Raw genomic sequence first — 17,697 nt, forward strand, 5'->3', positions numbered from 1 at the left:
TCTCTTTAATAAATGGTGTTGGGAAAATTGGACAGCTACATGTAAAAGAATGAAATTAGAACACACCCTAACACCACACACAAAAATAAACTCTGAAGACCTAAATGTAAGACCAGATACTATAAAACTCTTAGAGGAAAACAGGCAGAACACTCTCTGACATGAATAGCAGCAAGATCTTTTTTGATCCACCTCCTAGGTTAATGAAAATAAAAATAAATGGAACCTAATTAAAAAGCTTTTGCACAGCAAAGAAAACCAACAAAATGAAAAGACAACCCTCAGAATGGGAGAAAATATTTGCCAATGAAGCGACCAGCAAGGGATTAATCTCCAAAGTATACAAACAGCTCATACAGCTCAATATCAAAAAAACCCCAAACAACCCAATCAAAAAATGGGCAGAAGATCTAAATAGACATTTTTCCAAAGAAGACATACAGATGGCCAAAAGGCACATGAAAAGATGCTCACCATCACTAGTTATTAGAGAAATGCAAATCAAAAGCACAATGAGGTCACACCAGTCAGAATACCCATCATCAAAAGATCTACAAACAAACGCTGGAGAGGGTGTGGAAAAAAGGGAACCCTCCTACACTGTTGGTGGGAATGTAAATTGGTATAGCTGCTATGGAGAACAGTATGCAGGTTCCTTAAGAAACTAGAAATAGAACTACCATATGATCTAGCAATCCCATTCCTGGGCATATATCTAGAGAAAACTAATTTGAAAAGATACATGCACCCCAATGTTCACTGCAGCACTACTTACAATAGCCAGGACATGTAGCAACCTAACTGCCCATCGACAGAGGAATGGATAAAGAAGATGTGGTGTGTATATATATATATATATATATATATATATATATATATATATATATATATATGTATATATATACACACACACACACACAGTGGAATATTACTCAGCCATAAAAAGGAACGAAATAATGCCATTTGCAGCAACATGGATGGACCTAGAGATTGTCATACTGAGTGAAGTAAGAGAAAGACAAATATATGATACCGCTTATATGTGGAGTCTAGGAAAATGGTACAAATGAACTTATGTACGAAACAAAAATAGGGTTGCTGATGTAGAAAACAAACTTATGGTTACCGGGGGAAAGGGAGGGGAGGGATAAACTGGAAGACTGGGATTGACACATACACACTACTACATATAAAATAGATGACTAATAAGGACCTATTGTATAGCACAGGGAACTCTGCTCAATACTCTGTAATGGCCTGTATGGGAAAAGAATCTAAAAAAAGAGTGGATATATGTATATGTGTAACTGATTCACTTTGCTGTACACCTGAAACTAATACAATATTATAAATCAACTCTACTCCAATAAAAATTAAAAAGAAAAGTATGTGGGGAGTGGGGGGGGGAGTAAGGGAAGTTTTTGAAGTGATGGCAATGTTCTTTATTTTGATTGTGTTGTTGCCTAACTACATATTTGTCAAAACTTACAGAACTGTACACTAAAAAGTACATTTATTACATGCAAATGATACCTAAAAAATGCAGTGTCCAGTATGACTTTTAAGAAAATGGATACTGGATAAACTGAGTATGTGAGTAAGGATTTTCAAGGGAACCTGTTTTATCAAATAATTACACCTAGTTAGAAAAATAAAACAAGACTGCTCCTTTGAGGGCATTTTACATTTGAATACAGATTAGCTATTTTCTGACAAGAGGCCAGAAGGCCAAAGAATAGTATGTGGGGGTGAATCCCAGTTAAACATGAATCATAAATGACACATCTCTGAAATGATGACATAAGTCCATGAGAAAATAAAACAATTTAACATAATACATTCATTTAATTAATACACTTAATTATATTTTACAATAAATGCTGTTTGACAGAATCCAACAGCACATTAAAAGGATCATACACCATGATCAAGTGGGGTTTATTCCAGGAATGCAAGGATTCTTCAATATACGCAAATCAATCAACGTGATACACCATATTAACAAATTGAAGGAGAAAAACCATATGATCATCTCAATAGATGCAGAGAAAGCTTTCGACAGAATTCAACACCCATTTATGATAAAAACCCTGCAGAAAGTAGGCATAAAGAGAACTTTCCTCAACATAATAAAGGCCATATGTGACAAACCCACAGCCAACATCGTCCTCAATGGTGAAAAACTGAAACCATTTCCACTAAGATCAGGAACAAGACAAGGCTGCCCGCTCTCACCACTCTTATTCAACATAGTTTTGGAAGTTTTAGCCACAGCAATCAGAGAAGAAAAGGAAATAAAAGGAATCCAAATGGGAAAAGAAGAAGTAAAGCTGTCACTGTTTGCAGATGACATGATACGATACATAGAGAATCCTAAAGATGCTACCAGAAAACTACTAGAGCTAATCATCTGGTAAAGTAGCAGGATACAAAATTAATGCACAGAAATCTCTGGCATTCCTATACACTAATGATGAAAAATCTGAAAGTGAAATCAAGAAAACACTCCCATTTACCATCACAACAAAAAGAATAAAATATCTAGGAATAAACCAACCTAAGGAGACAAAAGACCTGTATGCAGAAAATTATAAGACACTGATGAAAGAAATTAAAGATGATACAAATAGATGGAGAGAGATACCATGTTCCTGGATTGGAAGAATCAATATTGTGAAAATGACTGCACTACCTGAAGCAATCTACAGATTCAATGCAATCCCTATCAAACTAGCACTGGCATTTTTCACAGAACTAGAACAAAAAATTTCAAAATTTGTTTGGAAAAACAAAAGACCCCGAATAGCCAAAGCAATCTTGAGAACGAAAAACGGAGCTGGAGGAATCAGGCTCCCTGACTTCGGACTATACTACAAAGCTACAGTAATCAAGGCAGTGTGGTACTGGCACAAAAACAGAAAGATAGATCAATGAAACAGGATAGGAAGCCCACGCACATATGGTCAACTTATCTTTGATAAAGGAGGCAGGAATGTACAGTGGAGAAAGGACAGCCTCTTCAATAAGTGGTGCTGGGAAAACTGGACAGGGACATGTAAAAGTATGAGATTAGATCACTCCCTAACACCATACACAAAAATAAGCTCAAAATGGATTAAAGACCTAAATGTAAGGCCAGAAACTATCAAACTCTTAGAGGAAAACAGGCAGAACACTCTATGACATAAATCACAGCAAGATCCTTTTGGACCCACCTCCTAGAGAAATGGAAATAAAACAAAGATAAACAAATGGGACCTAATGAGACTTCAAAGCTTTTGCACAGCAAAGGAAACCATAAACAAGACCAAAAGACAACCCTCAGAATGGGAGAAAATATTTGCAAATGAAGCAACTGACAAAGGATTAATCCCAAAATTTATAAGCAGCTCATGCAGCTCAATAGCAAAAAAACAAACAACCCAATCCAAAAATGGGCAGAAGACCTAAATAGACATTTTTCCAAAGAAGATATACAGACTGCCAACAAACACATGAAAGAATGCTCAACATCATTGATCATTAGAGAAATGCAAATCAAAACTACAATGAGATATCATCTCACACCAGTCAGAATGGCCATCATCAAAAAATCTAGAAACAATAAATGCTGGAGAGGGTGTGGAGAAAAGGGAACACTCTTGCACTGTTGGTGGGAATGTAAATTGATACAGCCACTATGGAGAACAGTATGGAGGTTCCTTAAGAAACTACAAATAGAACTACCATATGACCCAGCAATCCCACTACTAGGCATATACCCTGAGAAAACCATAATTCAAAAAGAGACATGTACCAAAATGTTCATTGCAGCTCTATTCACAATAGCCCGGAGATGGAAACAACCTAAGTGTCCATCATCGGATGAATGGATAAAGAAGATGTGGCACATATATACAATGGAATATTACTCAGCCATAAAAAGAAACAAAATTGAGCTATTTGTAATGAGGTGGATAGACCCAGTCTGTCATACAGAGTGAAGTAAGTCAGAAAGAGAAAGACAAATACTGTATGCTAACACATATATATGGAATTTAAGAAAAAAAATGTCATGAAGAACCTAGGGGTAAAACAGGAATAAAGACACAGACCTACTTGAGAATGGACTTGAGGATATGGGGAGGGGGAAGGGTAAGCTGGGACAAAGCGAGAGAGAGGCATGGACATATATACACTACCAAATGTAAGGTAGATAGCTAGTGGGAAGCATCCGCATAGCACAGGGAGATCAGCTCGATGCTTTGACCGCCTGGAGGGGTGGGATAGGGAGGGTGGGAGGGAGGGAGATGCAAGAGGGAAGGGATATGGGAACAGATGTATATGTATGACTGATTCACTTTGTTATAAAGCAAAAACTAAATAAATAAACAAACAAATAAATAATGCTGTTTGAGATCTAAGAATGATAAATCTAACCCTGAACTTGACATCTTAAAAACTAAGCAACTATTCTCACTTAAGAAATATTTGTGGCTATTATAATAGTGTCACAAATATTACACAGGCAATAATTGCATATAGTTATATAAAATGTAGGAAACTTTGCTTGGTAAAAGTACACACATCAGATACATCTCAATAACCAGGTGGTGGCAAAGGTGGGGAACCAACTCTGAAGCAAACTAGTTTTCTGGATTCTCGGGTTTCCTTTGCAGTCTGTTACTATGAGTGCTAAACTGCTCTGTGGTAGCTTCAGTCTACTTATAGGAACCCACTGTATGCTTTTAATCCAAACCCTCCATATCACCATCTATTCTATGCCATTCTTCTAGGTGCCACACAGTCAAGCCACAGAAACAAAGACTAGATGTGTATTTCAGTTTTAAAGTTTTGTGAATCAGTAGCTATAAAAATTACGTAGCACCTTTCTTTCGACATGCTCTTGCTACGTCAGCGAACTAAAAAGAGGCAGGAAGTACAGTGAAAGCCTGACTTATGGAATGGTCTACCTAATAACTCATTCTACTCATATTTGGTGCCTTAGAAAATGTATCATCTCTAAGTCCTGATATTCCCCCCCCCACTGTTAAGTCTCAACTATTGAGAACTGAATATGTACAGTAACTCTTTTTTTCCTAAAAAGTCTTTGAAATTAGATTTCAGTCCACCAAACAGGAGCAATACAAAAATGGAAATCTGGCTCATGTTTATACAATTAAAGGTCTCAAAGCATTTAATTACCTCAGATCTCATGAAGCACTGAAAAGCTGTGTCAGTAATTTCTTAATGAAGGCATACTGGTGTAGGTCATTCTCTTCCTTACATCTTCTTTCATTTATATTTATACTCAGAACAATTTCTTTCTGGTTCTTTCAGTAACAAGTGTGTTAGAAGCAACCTTTTATATACCTGATGAAGTGCTCCTACCTGATGAAGTGCTCCTGCTGGTAAGACAATGGCATCACCAAGGAACTGAATAAGAGTGCAGGCTTTGACTCCATATTCCTCAAGCAGTCTTTGGCGAAGCTTTTTGTTCACATACCAACTCTGGTCACGAATTGGATCATGTTCTGGTAGAACTTCAAGGCCTTGTTCTTTTGAAATCTGAAATATAGATTAAAATGAAAATATATACCCCAATTTAAGTAAAGAAAATGGTAAATCCTGTTCAGTTAAATTTCAATTTTCTTTACAATAACAGTCTGTTCTCAGAATCTTCTGGAACGATGACTGAGCTTAAGTTAAAGAAAATGATATTCTACAATTGGAAAAGCCAAAGGACATAAACAATATTGTACACTGATATGCTGTTAATAAAGTAAATCATACTCCCTTCTTACCTCCTCCTTCCACTACGAAGTTCTGTTTTTTTAAAAAAAATATAGTTTTATTAACTATTATTTATTTCTTTTTCAGTCTTTTTTTTTTTTTTTTTGGCTGCACCGTGCAACATGTGGGGTCTTAGTTCCCTGACGAGGGAGCAAACCCATGCCCCCTGCAGTCGGAAGCACAGAGCCCTAACCACTGGTGTGACAGGGAATTCTCTCCACTATGAAGCTTTCATCCATTTGGTTCCTTACAATTATTTTAAGAGTATAGCACAAAGACGGGGAAAAGCTTAGTTTAGTAGCTTTTTTCCAAAAGCCAAACCATTTGTATGTGTGGACATCATAAACATTCATTCATTCATTCATTCATCCAGCTGCGTGGGGTCTTAGTTGTGGCACTCGGGATCTTCGTTGCAGCATCTCTTAGTTGCGGCATGCGGGATCCAGTTCCCTGGCCAGGTACTGAATCATTGGCCCCCTGCATTGGGAGTGTGGAGTCTTAACCACTGGACCACCAGGGAAGTCCCCATAAACATTTCTTTTTGCTGCTTTTTAAGGTAGGTACACAGATAAAACCTTTATATTGCTAACCTTCTATCCCTTGACAAATCACTTTCAAGGGACCCTCTGATGAACCAGTGAAATGTTCTGCTTTAAAAAGCATAATTTATAACATTTTAAATCAAAAGACTGGTAGGTAGTTCTGGGATAAAATAGTAGTTACAGGGCCATAGCTCCCTCGCTTCACACTGACCAAAGACAGACCTTAAGTCCATTCAGAAAGAAGATGAAGTATAATAAGAAAAACAGCAATTATGGTCCATTAAAAGAAATCCCTATAATTACAAAATTCAGAAAATATCTGAGAAAAGGGTTTGAACCAATTTCAGATTAATGTGTCACTTTTTTTAACAAGTATACGATGACTCAATTTCAGTCTATTCAAATAAGTATCACAGAGCAATCAGATACGAGAGAGCAGAATTACTGTCTAGGTCAACAGCCAAAAATACCAATACAATTAAAATTCTGCCTTTACGTGTTTCTACGACAGATTTTATGTTCTATAATTCCAATCACTACTTTTCATCAAGGGTAACATCTGACTCATTAACAGGTTCTTTAAGGGGATGAAGGAGTACTACTAACTGAGAAGAAGCTGCCATTCAAATTCCTCAAGAGAAAGGAGCTTTTGATTTTCAACAACAAATTCCATCCTCCTAAGTAAAAATTAATCATCTTATACTGCTGAATGCCCATGAAGTTACATTAAAATTTAAGTCTCTGCGCAAGGTGAAGAGATAAAACTGTCTGTAACCTAAATTATACCTTCTGAAGAAATTCCCTTATCTTGTCAACATCTTTCCCAGCATAAATATGCCACAGAGCACCAGGTATTTCACTTGAGTCCTTCAATCGTTTTCTTAAGATGTCATCTAAATCTTCTTCTTCAAATTTCTTAAGTATTCCTGAAACACAGAATATATTCAAACTGGTCAGTAAAGACTACCAGAAAGCCAAGTCTCCTACAATTGATCTATCATAGTAGCATAGTGCCTGACTAGATTGGGACTCTTAAAGAGGAGATAAAACCCAGTTCTACATGAAAACTGTTAGAACTATAAGAGCAGAGAACAATGGCCCGGGGTAACTGGGAACAGAATCAACAGTAACTTTCCCAGTTCATTTGTTTTCTGTAAACCAAGGGATGGGAGATAAAAATGCAAGGACTTTTAACTCAAACATAATCAACTTTCCTCCTGTCCCAAGGGTGTGGTCATAACAATGTTTTGTACTCACAGCATTTCATAACTTACAAAGGACTATCATGACCACTATTATGGTAGGCAAGGATCATAACCTCTACAGCTGAGCAAAACGGTTCAGTGAGGAGAAGGGATTTATTCATTGCCATGACTAATGAATGGCAGAGCAAAATGTCTTCCGACTAATTTCTGAGAGATCTCATTTACTATTATTGGTTAATCTGTAATCAAATGCAAAAGCTTCAGGTGCTATGACTGAGGAGGCATCAAGCCATTCTTCTGAACTATTGACAAATTAAAAACTGCACATATATATGCACAGAAAAAATGTTAACTGTAGTTACCTCTGAGTGAAGGACAAATCCCTGATTTCACTACAATGAACATTTTAGTTTTTTTCTTTTTGAATTTTATTTCATTTTTAATACAGCAGGTTCTTATTCGTTATCCATTGTATACGTATTAGTGTATAGATGTCCATCCCAATCTCCCAATTCATCCCACCCCCACCCCACAATGAACATTTTAAAGAAATGTTTTAAGAGAAAAGGAAATCTGTTGCCTAATACAAAGAACATAACAAATGTTCCCATATTTATGACAGTGGTATCTTTTTTATCTTTAAAGTTAGCTGCAAAGATTTCTTGAAGTCAAACATTAGATGTTTACAATATGCCAAGCACTGTCCTAGAATCTTAGGAATTAGAGTTAAGAAAGACCCAGTTAAGACTTCACAGAATAAAAGATGGTATTAATAAGTGTAGGAAAATAAACAAGAATATCACATAGTGGTTAAGCACAATCATGAGAGTACAAAGGGTACACAAAGAGTGGGTCAGTCCTCGAATGTTATGTTTTAATGAAAAAGATAAAAAGAAAATTGTTATTGCTCTGTGAATTCTAAAAAGGCTGCTAGAAAGAATATATCAGATATTTCCTTATTTGTGACAGTCAAATCACAAGGAAGAAAATGGTTGCTGGAGGAGAGAAAGTTTATTCTTTAAATGAAGACCTCTAGGGGGAGGTGACAGTCTGAGCTACATTTTGAGGGATGAATACAGGAATCTGCTAGGGAGACAAGGAGGTAGGAGAGCCATTGTATGCAGACGAAAAAGCATGTGCTTTATGTAGGTCGGTTTTCTTGATGTGTTTTAAGCATTATTATAACACTAAAACATTCCTTTTTTGTGACCATCTACAAAAATTGGCAAAAACTTTAAAGAAAGACAGTCCAAGAATTAAAGTCCAAGAATTAAAAGCTGATGACTTTTCTTGAAAGATCAAACATTATGCTATGAATGAGGGATGGGAGATGAGCAGAAACAAAGATGAATAAGGAAGTTCTAGCATTTAAGGACATGAAAGAAAAGTAGGGGAGAAAAGCAGATGTGACCTCTGTATTGTAGACTAAGTGCTATAATACCTCATACAATGTAAATGCTAGGTAAATAATTGTAAATACAATGTGAGTGCTATGTAAACAGTTGCTGGCTACAGCAAACTCCTTTTGCTTTTTGAAAGCCAGCACACAGCAAATTCAAGTTTTGCTTTTTGAAACTTACTGGAGTATTTTCTGTTTGCTGTGTCTTTTCTATCTTTGACTGGTCGACCCCACAGGTGCGGAACCCGCAGATATGAAGGGGCAACTGTGGCGCCGTAGGCTTTGAAAGGAGGAGTAAACTGATACCAAAGGTCACACACATTTCTGCCCTAGAGCTGAGACTACAACTCAAGTGTGCCTGACTCTCAAATCCTTGGGAGCAGGGGAGACAAGAGTTTTTATCAGTTACAATCCACAGAGTCAGTTAAAGAAGCTGAGAAACTACGAGTTTCTACAGTTTTGGAGGAACTTAGGCTGTGTATTATAGAAGCTGTCAAATAGACACAAAAACTGAGTGACTATTATAATAAACCCCCAGGTCCTGAGCACCTAGCCACTAAACTGCAGATATATTCTGGGCTCCAGACAGAATTGTTGAGCTAACTGGTCGGAAATCATGTATAGAATTTCACAGGAAGTGCACGTAAACCAGAAAAGGGAGAGGATAAAGTCTATAACTCTAGAAAAGTCTGAAACTCCACCATATGAAGAATGAGGGGAGTAGTGTTACTGAAGCCAAGGAAACTATTTGAAGAAGAGGTGTCGTTTACTACAGAGGGTACAAATAACAAGAAAACCACAAAGAAACCACTGTGTTGAACTATGACTATCAGTGAAAGCCACAGCAATAGCAACAGTACAGTAGTCTCAGTGGGGCGGCAGGCAGGGGCCAACCCGCATTGAGTTGAAATATGAAAGGGAGGTGATAGACACAGCAAATAATGTGTTATGAGGGCAGGAGCAATAGGATGGTGGCAAGGAAGACATGGTCTGAAGAAGGCTTTTTAAGGAAGGAGGAAAAGTCTGAAGTTTGCTCCTACTCTGAGAAAAGAAGCCAGTGGAAAAAGAAAGGTGAAGGACCTATGTCTATAAAGAAGGGAATGATAGATGGAACAAGGTTTTAGAAAGAAACCCAGAGGACAGACCCTAAAACCTATACACTGGATTGAACAGTTATTTCTACTTGGGAGAAAAGGCCCCTTCTCTCTAGTACTAGAGGGGAAAAAAGAATGCTTTAGACACAAACATGCCTTAAACATCTTCAGAGCTCAAGGACCTAGTTTCTATTCGTCACTAAATGTTTATAAGTGAGGAGCTTACCAGTTTATTTTCATAAACCCAATATTTAATAACAGGAAATGAGCAAATTTTAAAAATTCACTTTTAAAATTAAAATTCCTTTTGTGTTAAAAAAAATAGCCAGGTAAATTAGTCACACCTCCAAATAAATATTAGAATATCCCAATATCCACTGCAATTGTTTTGGGAATCTTTGATGTTAACTCAGAGGCTGACATTCTGGATAATATTATTGTGTGTGGTTATTCAACTCTTATTCCGAAGACCACTATTCTTTAAGTTTCTTTACCTGCTTTTGAGAGAATGCCATTTCCTTTTGCTATGCCAACATAGACTAGAATATTTACAACATCAGAAACTTCAACATGTAGATTTGTTGTTCCTATATCATGATCTTTAGCAGAAGCTACACCTGTGTATAAAATAAAATTTTATTTAGCATAACACTTTATATATCCTAGATATTCCTTCCAAAATCAGCTCTCTGAGGAAAATCTGTTAATTGTAATTTGAGTTTTAGTCTCCTTATTCCAAAACCTGCCCACAAAATATCACAATCCATGAAATGTACCGTAAAAATCAAATTAATAGAAAATGTAACTATATTTTATAAGGAATGAGCAGGTACTTAACTATATATTGGCTATTAATACCTAATATACACTGCTTGACTCAGAAAAAGATTTCAATGGATTATTAAAGGAATGGATTTAGCAGAATCTAAAAATGATTAGATAATTTATCTTTGGAAGGAAGTTAAACTTCCATATACTCCAAGTTGATAGAAATGCAAGTATATACTTACCATAAGCACTGCACAACCTGGGTCCTAGATCAGGGCGTACAAAAAATCCTGGCAAATGAGAGGCCAAATTGAATTTTCCTTCTGGATTACAATATTCTGGCAATGGCAGGCTTTTTAAAAGATCTTCATATCTGAAGAATAACATTGACTTCTTTTGAATAAAGGTTTACATTCTTAAGTGCTTTCAAATATATAAATGTTCAAGTTGTTAAACTTTCCTTAAGGCCTTTAACAGTTAACACTTTCCTTGACTTCATTCAAAGTTTAAGTGAATGCATAATACACGGATAAGCAAAGAATAGAAGTGATACTGACTAAAACCGCAATTCTCTTTCCCTAAACACAGCAAATTGAAAGCACCAAAGAGAAGAGAGGTCCCAAATGGGGCCTCCTCTTCTTTGACAGCATTCTCTTCTTTACTGCCCTAACGAAGACTTCCCCCTGCTCAGACTACAGAGATTCAGTTCTTTCTTTTTTTATTACTTATTTTTAATTGAGGAGGATGCTGCCTAAAGCTCACATTTGTAGTTCATTATCCCACTTCTGGGGATAATCTCAGCTCAACCTCAAAAGCCAAGAGTCAAAATAACAAGTATAAAAAGACATACATACCTTGCTGGCATCATAGTCTTGAAGTCTTCTCCTGAAGGGCAATCTTTCAGTTTTAAAACAACTGTTTCTCCACCTTTCGTTTTTTGCCGTTCTATAAGAATGCAATTGATTATTAAAAAGATAATCTGTCTTTTTATTTTTATTAATGTTTAGAGGAAGGAAGAAATGTGAAATGAATGAATACCTCTATTATTGTACAGTAGGTAAAGAATGCTTGCTTATGGACTTTTATTTCTTATGTATTCATGTAGTTTTAAGATGTTTGTTCCTTATGAACACAAATATCTGTAATATCACCATAAAATTCTTTTAAAAAAGTCTCTTTACAATTGTTATTAAAATTAGTCTTACATTTTTGCTTTTACTTTTTCAAAATGTTTTACACCAAGTATGTTATTCAAGTTTCAAATGTTTTGGGGGTTGCCAAAAATATTCCCCAGGAATATTAATATATTGAATATGACATATGGAAACAGTATAAATGACTTTTTTTTTTTTTTTTTTTTTTTTGGCTGCACCATGTGGCCTGCTTGTGGGATCTTAGTTCCCTGACCAGGGAATGAACCAGGGCCTCGGCAGTGAAAGTGCTGAGTCCTAACCACTGGACCGCCACGGAATTCCTAAATGACTTCTTTATGGTTAAAGAAAATGAGGGGTAGAGCCAGGAATAGGACCCAGTCTCCTACTTCCAAGTACTTGTTCCTTTTTACTAGACAACAAAGTAATACAGACATTTCAAAGATTAAACAATTTATCATTTTTTGGGGAAATGTTTAAGAAAACAGTAAAACAAAGAAACAAAAAACATACTTGAAACTTCTTCAAAACCATCCCAGAATTCCTTAACATTGGCATTTGAAATAATGCTGTCTTTGCAGTTCAGGAGATCAGCCTGGTGGTCTCCAAAATCAAGACTAATTGAGTCCGCCTTCCACAAGCTAATGCTCATTTTCTTATGCACACCAGAAACCACTGCAGGCTTATAAACAAACAGATAGATAAAAGTTAAAAGGCATATGGACATTTCCAAAATTTGATTTTACACACTCATACAACAGACGGTTAACATGTTGAATTTTAGGACTAATGACAAATTGTGAGAATAAAAGAGGCTTTCAAAAATAGTCCCTGACCTGGAAAGATGTTCACAATATATTTTCAAAGAGAAAAGGTGGTAAGAGAATGCCATGTACATGGCAGAGTACACTGTCATTTTGAAAACAAAAAATATGTAGTGTTTTTCAAGAAAGAGTCTGAAAGGCTATACTAAAAATTTCTACACAATATATGTTTTATTTATAGACTCCTTTTTATAGACAGAACATAACCTTATATATCTGTACATATGCAATATATGTAAATAAAAATTTTAAATAAAATACAGAGTCCTTGGGATTAAAACATAATTTATATACATTCTGATTTTATATCACTTAAAACACACACATTCTTTACCTCTAGAAGGACCATGACAAATAAAAATATTAAAAATATTAAACAACCAAGCACAACAATAAATTTCAAGTCGAATGACCAATTCCCTGAAAGTGAATCTCTCCTTTGAAATCACATGAATTCAAATTTCCTCAAGGCCCTCTAACCCAAAAACCAACAATTGAAGATGTGTGGTTTTAAAACTCCAATGCTAATGTAAAAAAAGACCTCTAAAGGCAATCTGATGCATTATTCTTAGGTTTCTTTTTTTTAATTCCTTTATTATAAATGAAAAGTAAAAGAGAACACAGAAAGTTGTGACGTAAGAGTCTCTTGTAAAAGATGTTATTTTTAAGTACTCTTAAAACTCACAAGATAATAAAGTTTGAGGAATGATAAGTGCAGAATAACCTCAAGCTAGGGTTGTTATCACAAAAAGGTATCTCAAAAGAAAAGAAAAAAAAACAACAGCAAAAACCACCCTAAGAAGTTTGGTTAACCACTTGGGTAACTGCAACATTAAACTTCCTTTCAATAGGCTAATAATATATCCAACTATTAAAACAGGTTCAGCTATTAGATAATTAACTATTGCTGACAATTCACATATTAACTCCTAGCCCTTATTATGCCTACCCAGTAATACTCCCATCCAGCCCTGTGCCACTCCTTATTTTGGTAACCAGCAGCTTGGGAAAAGTAAAATTTTAAAAAAATTATAGAGGCACGTTAATTAATAAAGCAGAATATTCTAAAGCAGAATTCTTAGGCTACTATCATCATTATCATCTTCCTGAAATACTGAACGCCTTCCTAATTTGACTCCTTGCCGCTTATTCCCCTCCAATTCAACTTCCAATCTGCTTTGCTGTCAGTTATTTTAAAATGTTGATCTGTACAACACAGGGAATATAGCCAATATTTTATAGTAACTATAAATAGGGTATAACCTTTAAAAAATGTGGATCACTATATTGTACATCTGTAACTTACATAATATTGTACATCAACTATACTTCAATTTAAAAAGTCAATCTGAGTACTTTGATTCTTCAATTAAAACTGTCATCTACAGGATCAAGTTCAAACTCTTTAGCAAGATATCAAGGCCCCTCATAATCATAACTGTAACCACCTCATTTCCCCATCATTACCCCCACAGAACTCTTAACTTATGTCAGGTAAACAAAGCTACTGAACAGTTCCCCAAACACCCGATCCTTTTTATTTCCAACCTCTTGTCCATCTATAAAACCTTCACTTAACCCCTGATATATCAATTCATACTTGCCCTTTTGAATTAGTACTCTAGCTTATTCATTCACTCTTTTAGGTTTCCACAGTACCTTAAAGTTCTGAGAACATGTAACGTATTTATAAAAGTATTTATTTATGAGACTGTTTAAGCCTACACAAATTTAAGTCGTCTAAATTGTGACGCAGCAATGGCATCAGGGCTTCAAGGGAGAGCCAACCAAAAAAATATATGCTAAATACCGTGTATATGCAATGCATGGGTGTGTATTTTTCCTAGGGTGAGGAACCAAGCTGTCATTGGATTTTACAAAGGACTAGAGACCTAAAAAGATTAAGAACCATTGTACTAAAATGGTTCTTACTCATTTTTACATGATGTACTCATTTTTATATCCTTAATGACCAATACAAAGACTAGGTTTTATTAGGTGCTCAATAACTCTCTGTTGAATGAAAAAAATGAAGTAAAATAGCAATGATGTTTTCCAGAATGCAAGAAAAAAACTGAAGATAATACTAAGTCATGCAAAATCCTGATTTGTGCACTAATGTAGTAAATTACCATCTGAAATGTGTATCAAACATTATTATATCAAAACTCTGGTCAAATAGAAAATCATTTTTATTTGAGCCAAATTAAATAATGGAGTTTGTCATTCGAGATTTGATGAACTTATAAATAAATGTTCTATAGGTAAATATTAAAGGCAAAAACACCTACACTTCTCATCAGTTCAAGAAAACTGCTTTTACTATTAACACTGTGATAGCAGAAATGAATCTGTTAACTGAACTAAAATACAAATGTAAAAAAAGGAAGGTGATACCAAACTTTGTGAATATATGGCTTTATTAAAACTCTGCTAACAAATTGAAATTATAACATCAAATAATCAGTGCTTCCCTGTTAATTCACATAAATCTGGCCAAAAAATAAGAATTCAGAAACAATCATTCTGGTAACTTTTTGGGTGTTTTTGATATCTTCCAACCCAAATGTGTCAAGTATTATCTTTCCCCTTTCTAATTCTAAGGAGAAAACCATTTTTCCTATTCAACCAGCTTTAGTTCCACTCAGAGCATACTAAATCAGCTTAAAATACTCACTTGTCCATGTTTCCAACACTCTTTGAAGAGCTTCCAATTATTAATATTTTTATAATCCTTAAGCCACAGAATATGCTTCTCACAGATCCAAGAATGTGGTATATCACTGTACAATTTATTGTTTTCATCCATGGCAGGTTTTCTGTTTTCTTTAGGTTCTTCTTTGAGCTCTGGTTTTACATTTATCTTAGAGGCTTTATTTGGTGGAATTTTGTTTTCAACAACCGAAGCAATTATGTCATCAAGAATGTTTGGCATAGTCCTTCCACTTTTACCACTCTAATAAGGAAAAAAAATTATATTTTCAGGGGAAATGATTACATTTGGAAACTTTTGCTTTTATTTACTATTACATAGCAAGCAACCAACACAAACAATATATCTGGCTTCAAGAATCATGTCAATGGATATGGATCTCTAGTCCCTACACTATTCTTGAGAGTGGGAAGCAGAAGTAGGGTGGTCTCCATGTGAGAAACTGCCAGATCTGCAGAAACCAGAAGTGTGGTCTTCCTTTTATATTGTTTTAGGATTGGGGCCGAGGGAACAAATAGGTACACTCTCCCAAATACTTTTAAAAGCCACTAAAAATTTGTGTCTACCTATGCAATTTTTCTGTTTTTACTTTATAAAATTTTTTTGGTGAATAATTAAAGCAAAAATTGATGTCTAAATATTTTAAGTAACAAAACATTCACATCCATGTCATTCCCTGCCCCCCCTCCCTTCCCCCAACTAGATACACGGTTTTCAAATTCTGAAGGAGTATGTTAGGACTCTTTTGGAATCAAAGTGCCCCTCTGCAACCCTTTTCACCTGGGAAAAGAACAAAATCTCTGGCTTTTAAGTTATGAGAATTATAATGCAAATAGGAACATGCTTAGTAATTTGGTTTATTTGATTTCATGTGCATCTATTTATTGTGTAGTTCACAGCCAAGACCCCAAATCTAAATTTAAGGCCCATATGAAATCCAAAAATCTGGCATCTCACTCACGGGGGTTCCCATTGAATAAACTGGTGCAAAGGCAATGCCAGCATCTGTAGAACCCACACGTAGCTTGCCAGCTGTTGTGGTCAGCAAATCTCGTAATGTTGAGCCTTGTTCATTATTCTGGGACACAGGAGGTGATGTTCTGCTATTGGGAGAATCAGGGTTGTCTTGTTCTCTCTCTTCTTTAATTTGCTTTTCAAGGGCAAATTCTTTGTTTTCTGAAATAAAACATTTTACAAAATTCAAATAAAATTAAACATGCTGCTAAAGTACAGACAAAGCTGGCATCCTACATTTTACAGTGAGAGATGAAAACTGTAGCACTAGTCATTTATTCACCTGAACACACACCAGAGGATGGGTTAGATCCTTCAGGAGTCAAATAGTTTGAATATGAAAAGGCCTTCCTCAGTGTTTTAGACATGTAGGTGAGTTTGTACCTGTCTCAAAGGAAAAATGCTATAGCTAAGACGGGGAGAAAGTGTAGGTAAGTTACAAATCTATCGCTCTGGTGGCTTTACTGATACGCTCATCTACAGATGATTCTGTAACTAACTTTGATAAGATCACAGGAAGTCGAGTTCCTAGTAAGAAAAGACAAATGTTAAAACCTAAGCCACAATGAGAGCAAAAGACAAAAGTAAACTGTTCTAAGCGAACAGTAGAACGTTAATGTATAATACTACACAGTTGATTACAATTCTCTATTAGATAATAAATTAGGTTTACCTTTTTTTTCCTCTCTGGCCTTTTGCTCTGCAAGATCTGCTAACCAGTGCAGTGGTGACTGGGATTCTGGAGGAGTTAACTTGCTGTCTGTGCTTACATCACTCTCTGGGCTGCTGTTGCCATTACTCTCTGGCTTCTGAGGGGTATTTTGCTGCTGAGACTCAGGCATGCACAGAGAAATTTTATTACTGTGATTAAGAACATTCTGTAAAACCTACAAAGGTAGAACAGTTGAATTTTTAAAATATTATTTCTTCAATTATTCAGAGTTAAAAATAGAGGTTACATTTATACAGTAACACAGGAAACGTAATTTATAAAACACAAATCCTAAATTGGATTTCAAATATCAAAGCTGATTAATTTAACCATGAATTTTATTTGAATAGAGATTTTTACTCACTTGAGACACACCATTCATAGCAGAAAAATTTCCAACTTGTATATTCTGTTTGTTAGTACAATGACAATGGGATTTAATACCATATTTTTCTCTAAGAGTGTGCATCGCATCTAGAAGATCTGTCAAAACTACAAAATAA

The 17,697-nt window shown here is 35.5% G+C and overlaps 1 protein-coding gene across 8 annotated transcripts in view; it reads right to left on the bottom strand.

The window, feature by feature from the left end:
- Positions 1–17,697, bottom strand: part of JMJD1C (jumonji domain containing 1C) — a 340,789-nt gene that overhangs the window by 6,414 nt on the left and 316,678 nt on the right. For 7 of the 8 annotated variants that reach the window (XM_060108909.1, XM_060108893.1, XM_060108942.1 and 4 more), the window contains 10 exons: positions 17,559–17,686; positions 17,156–17,369; positions 16,430–16,644; positions 15,433–15,711; positions 12,445–12,613; positions 11,635–11,725; positions 11,023–11,153; positions 10,507–10,629; positions 7,101–7,240; positions 5,371–5,547 (listed from right to left, as the gene is read on the bottom strand). In XM_060108909.1, coding sequence (XP_059964892.1) covers positions 5,371–5,547; positions 7,101–7,240; positions 10,507–10,629; positions 11,023–11,153; positions 11,635–11,725; positions 12,445–12,613; positions 15,433–15,711; positions 16,430–16,644; positions 17,156–17,369; positions 17,559–17,686 — 1,667 coding nt within the window. The remainder of the gene's footprint in view (positions 1–5,370; positions 5,548–7,100; positions 7,241–10,506; positions 10,630–11,022; positions 11,154–11,634; positions 11,726–12,444; positions 12,614–15,432; positions 15,712–16,429; positions 16,645–17,155; positions 17,370–17,558; positions 17,687–17,697) is intronic. The other variant, XM_060108900.1, reaches the window with a different exon arrangement.

The sequence above is a fragment of the Mesoplodon densirostris genome, chromosome 1 (genome assembly GCF_025265405.1).
Source record: "Mesoplodon densirostris isolate mMesDen1 chromosome 1, mMesDen1 primary haplotype, whole genome shotgun sequence".
NCBI lineage: Eukaryota > Metazoa > Chordata > Mammalia > Artiodactyla > Ziphiidae > Mesoplodon > Mesoplodon densirostris.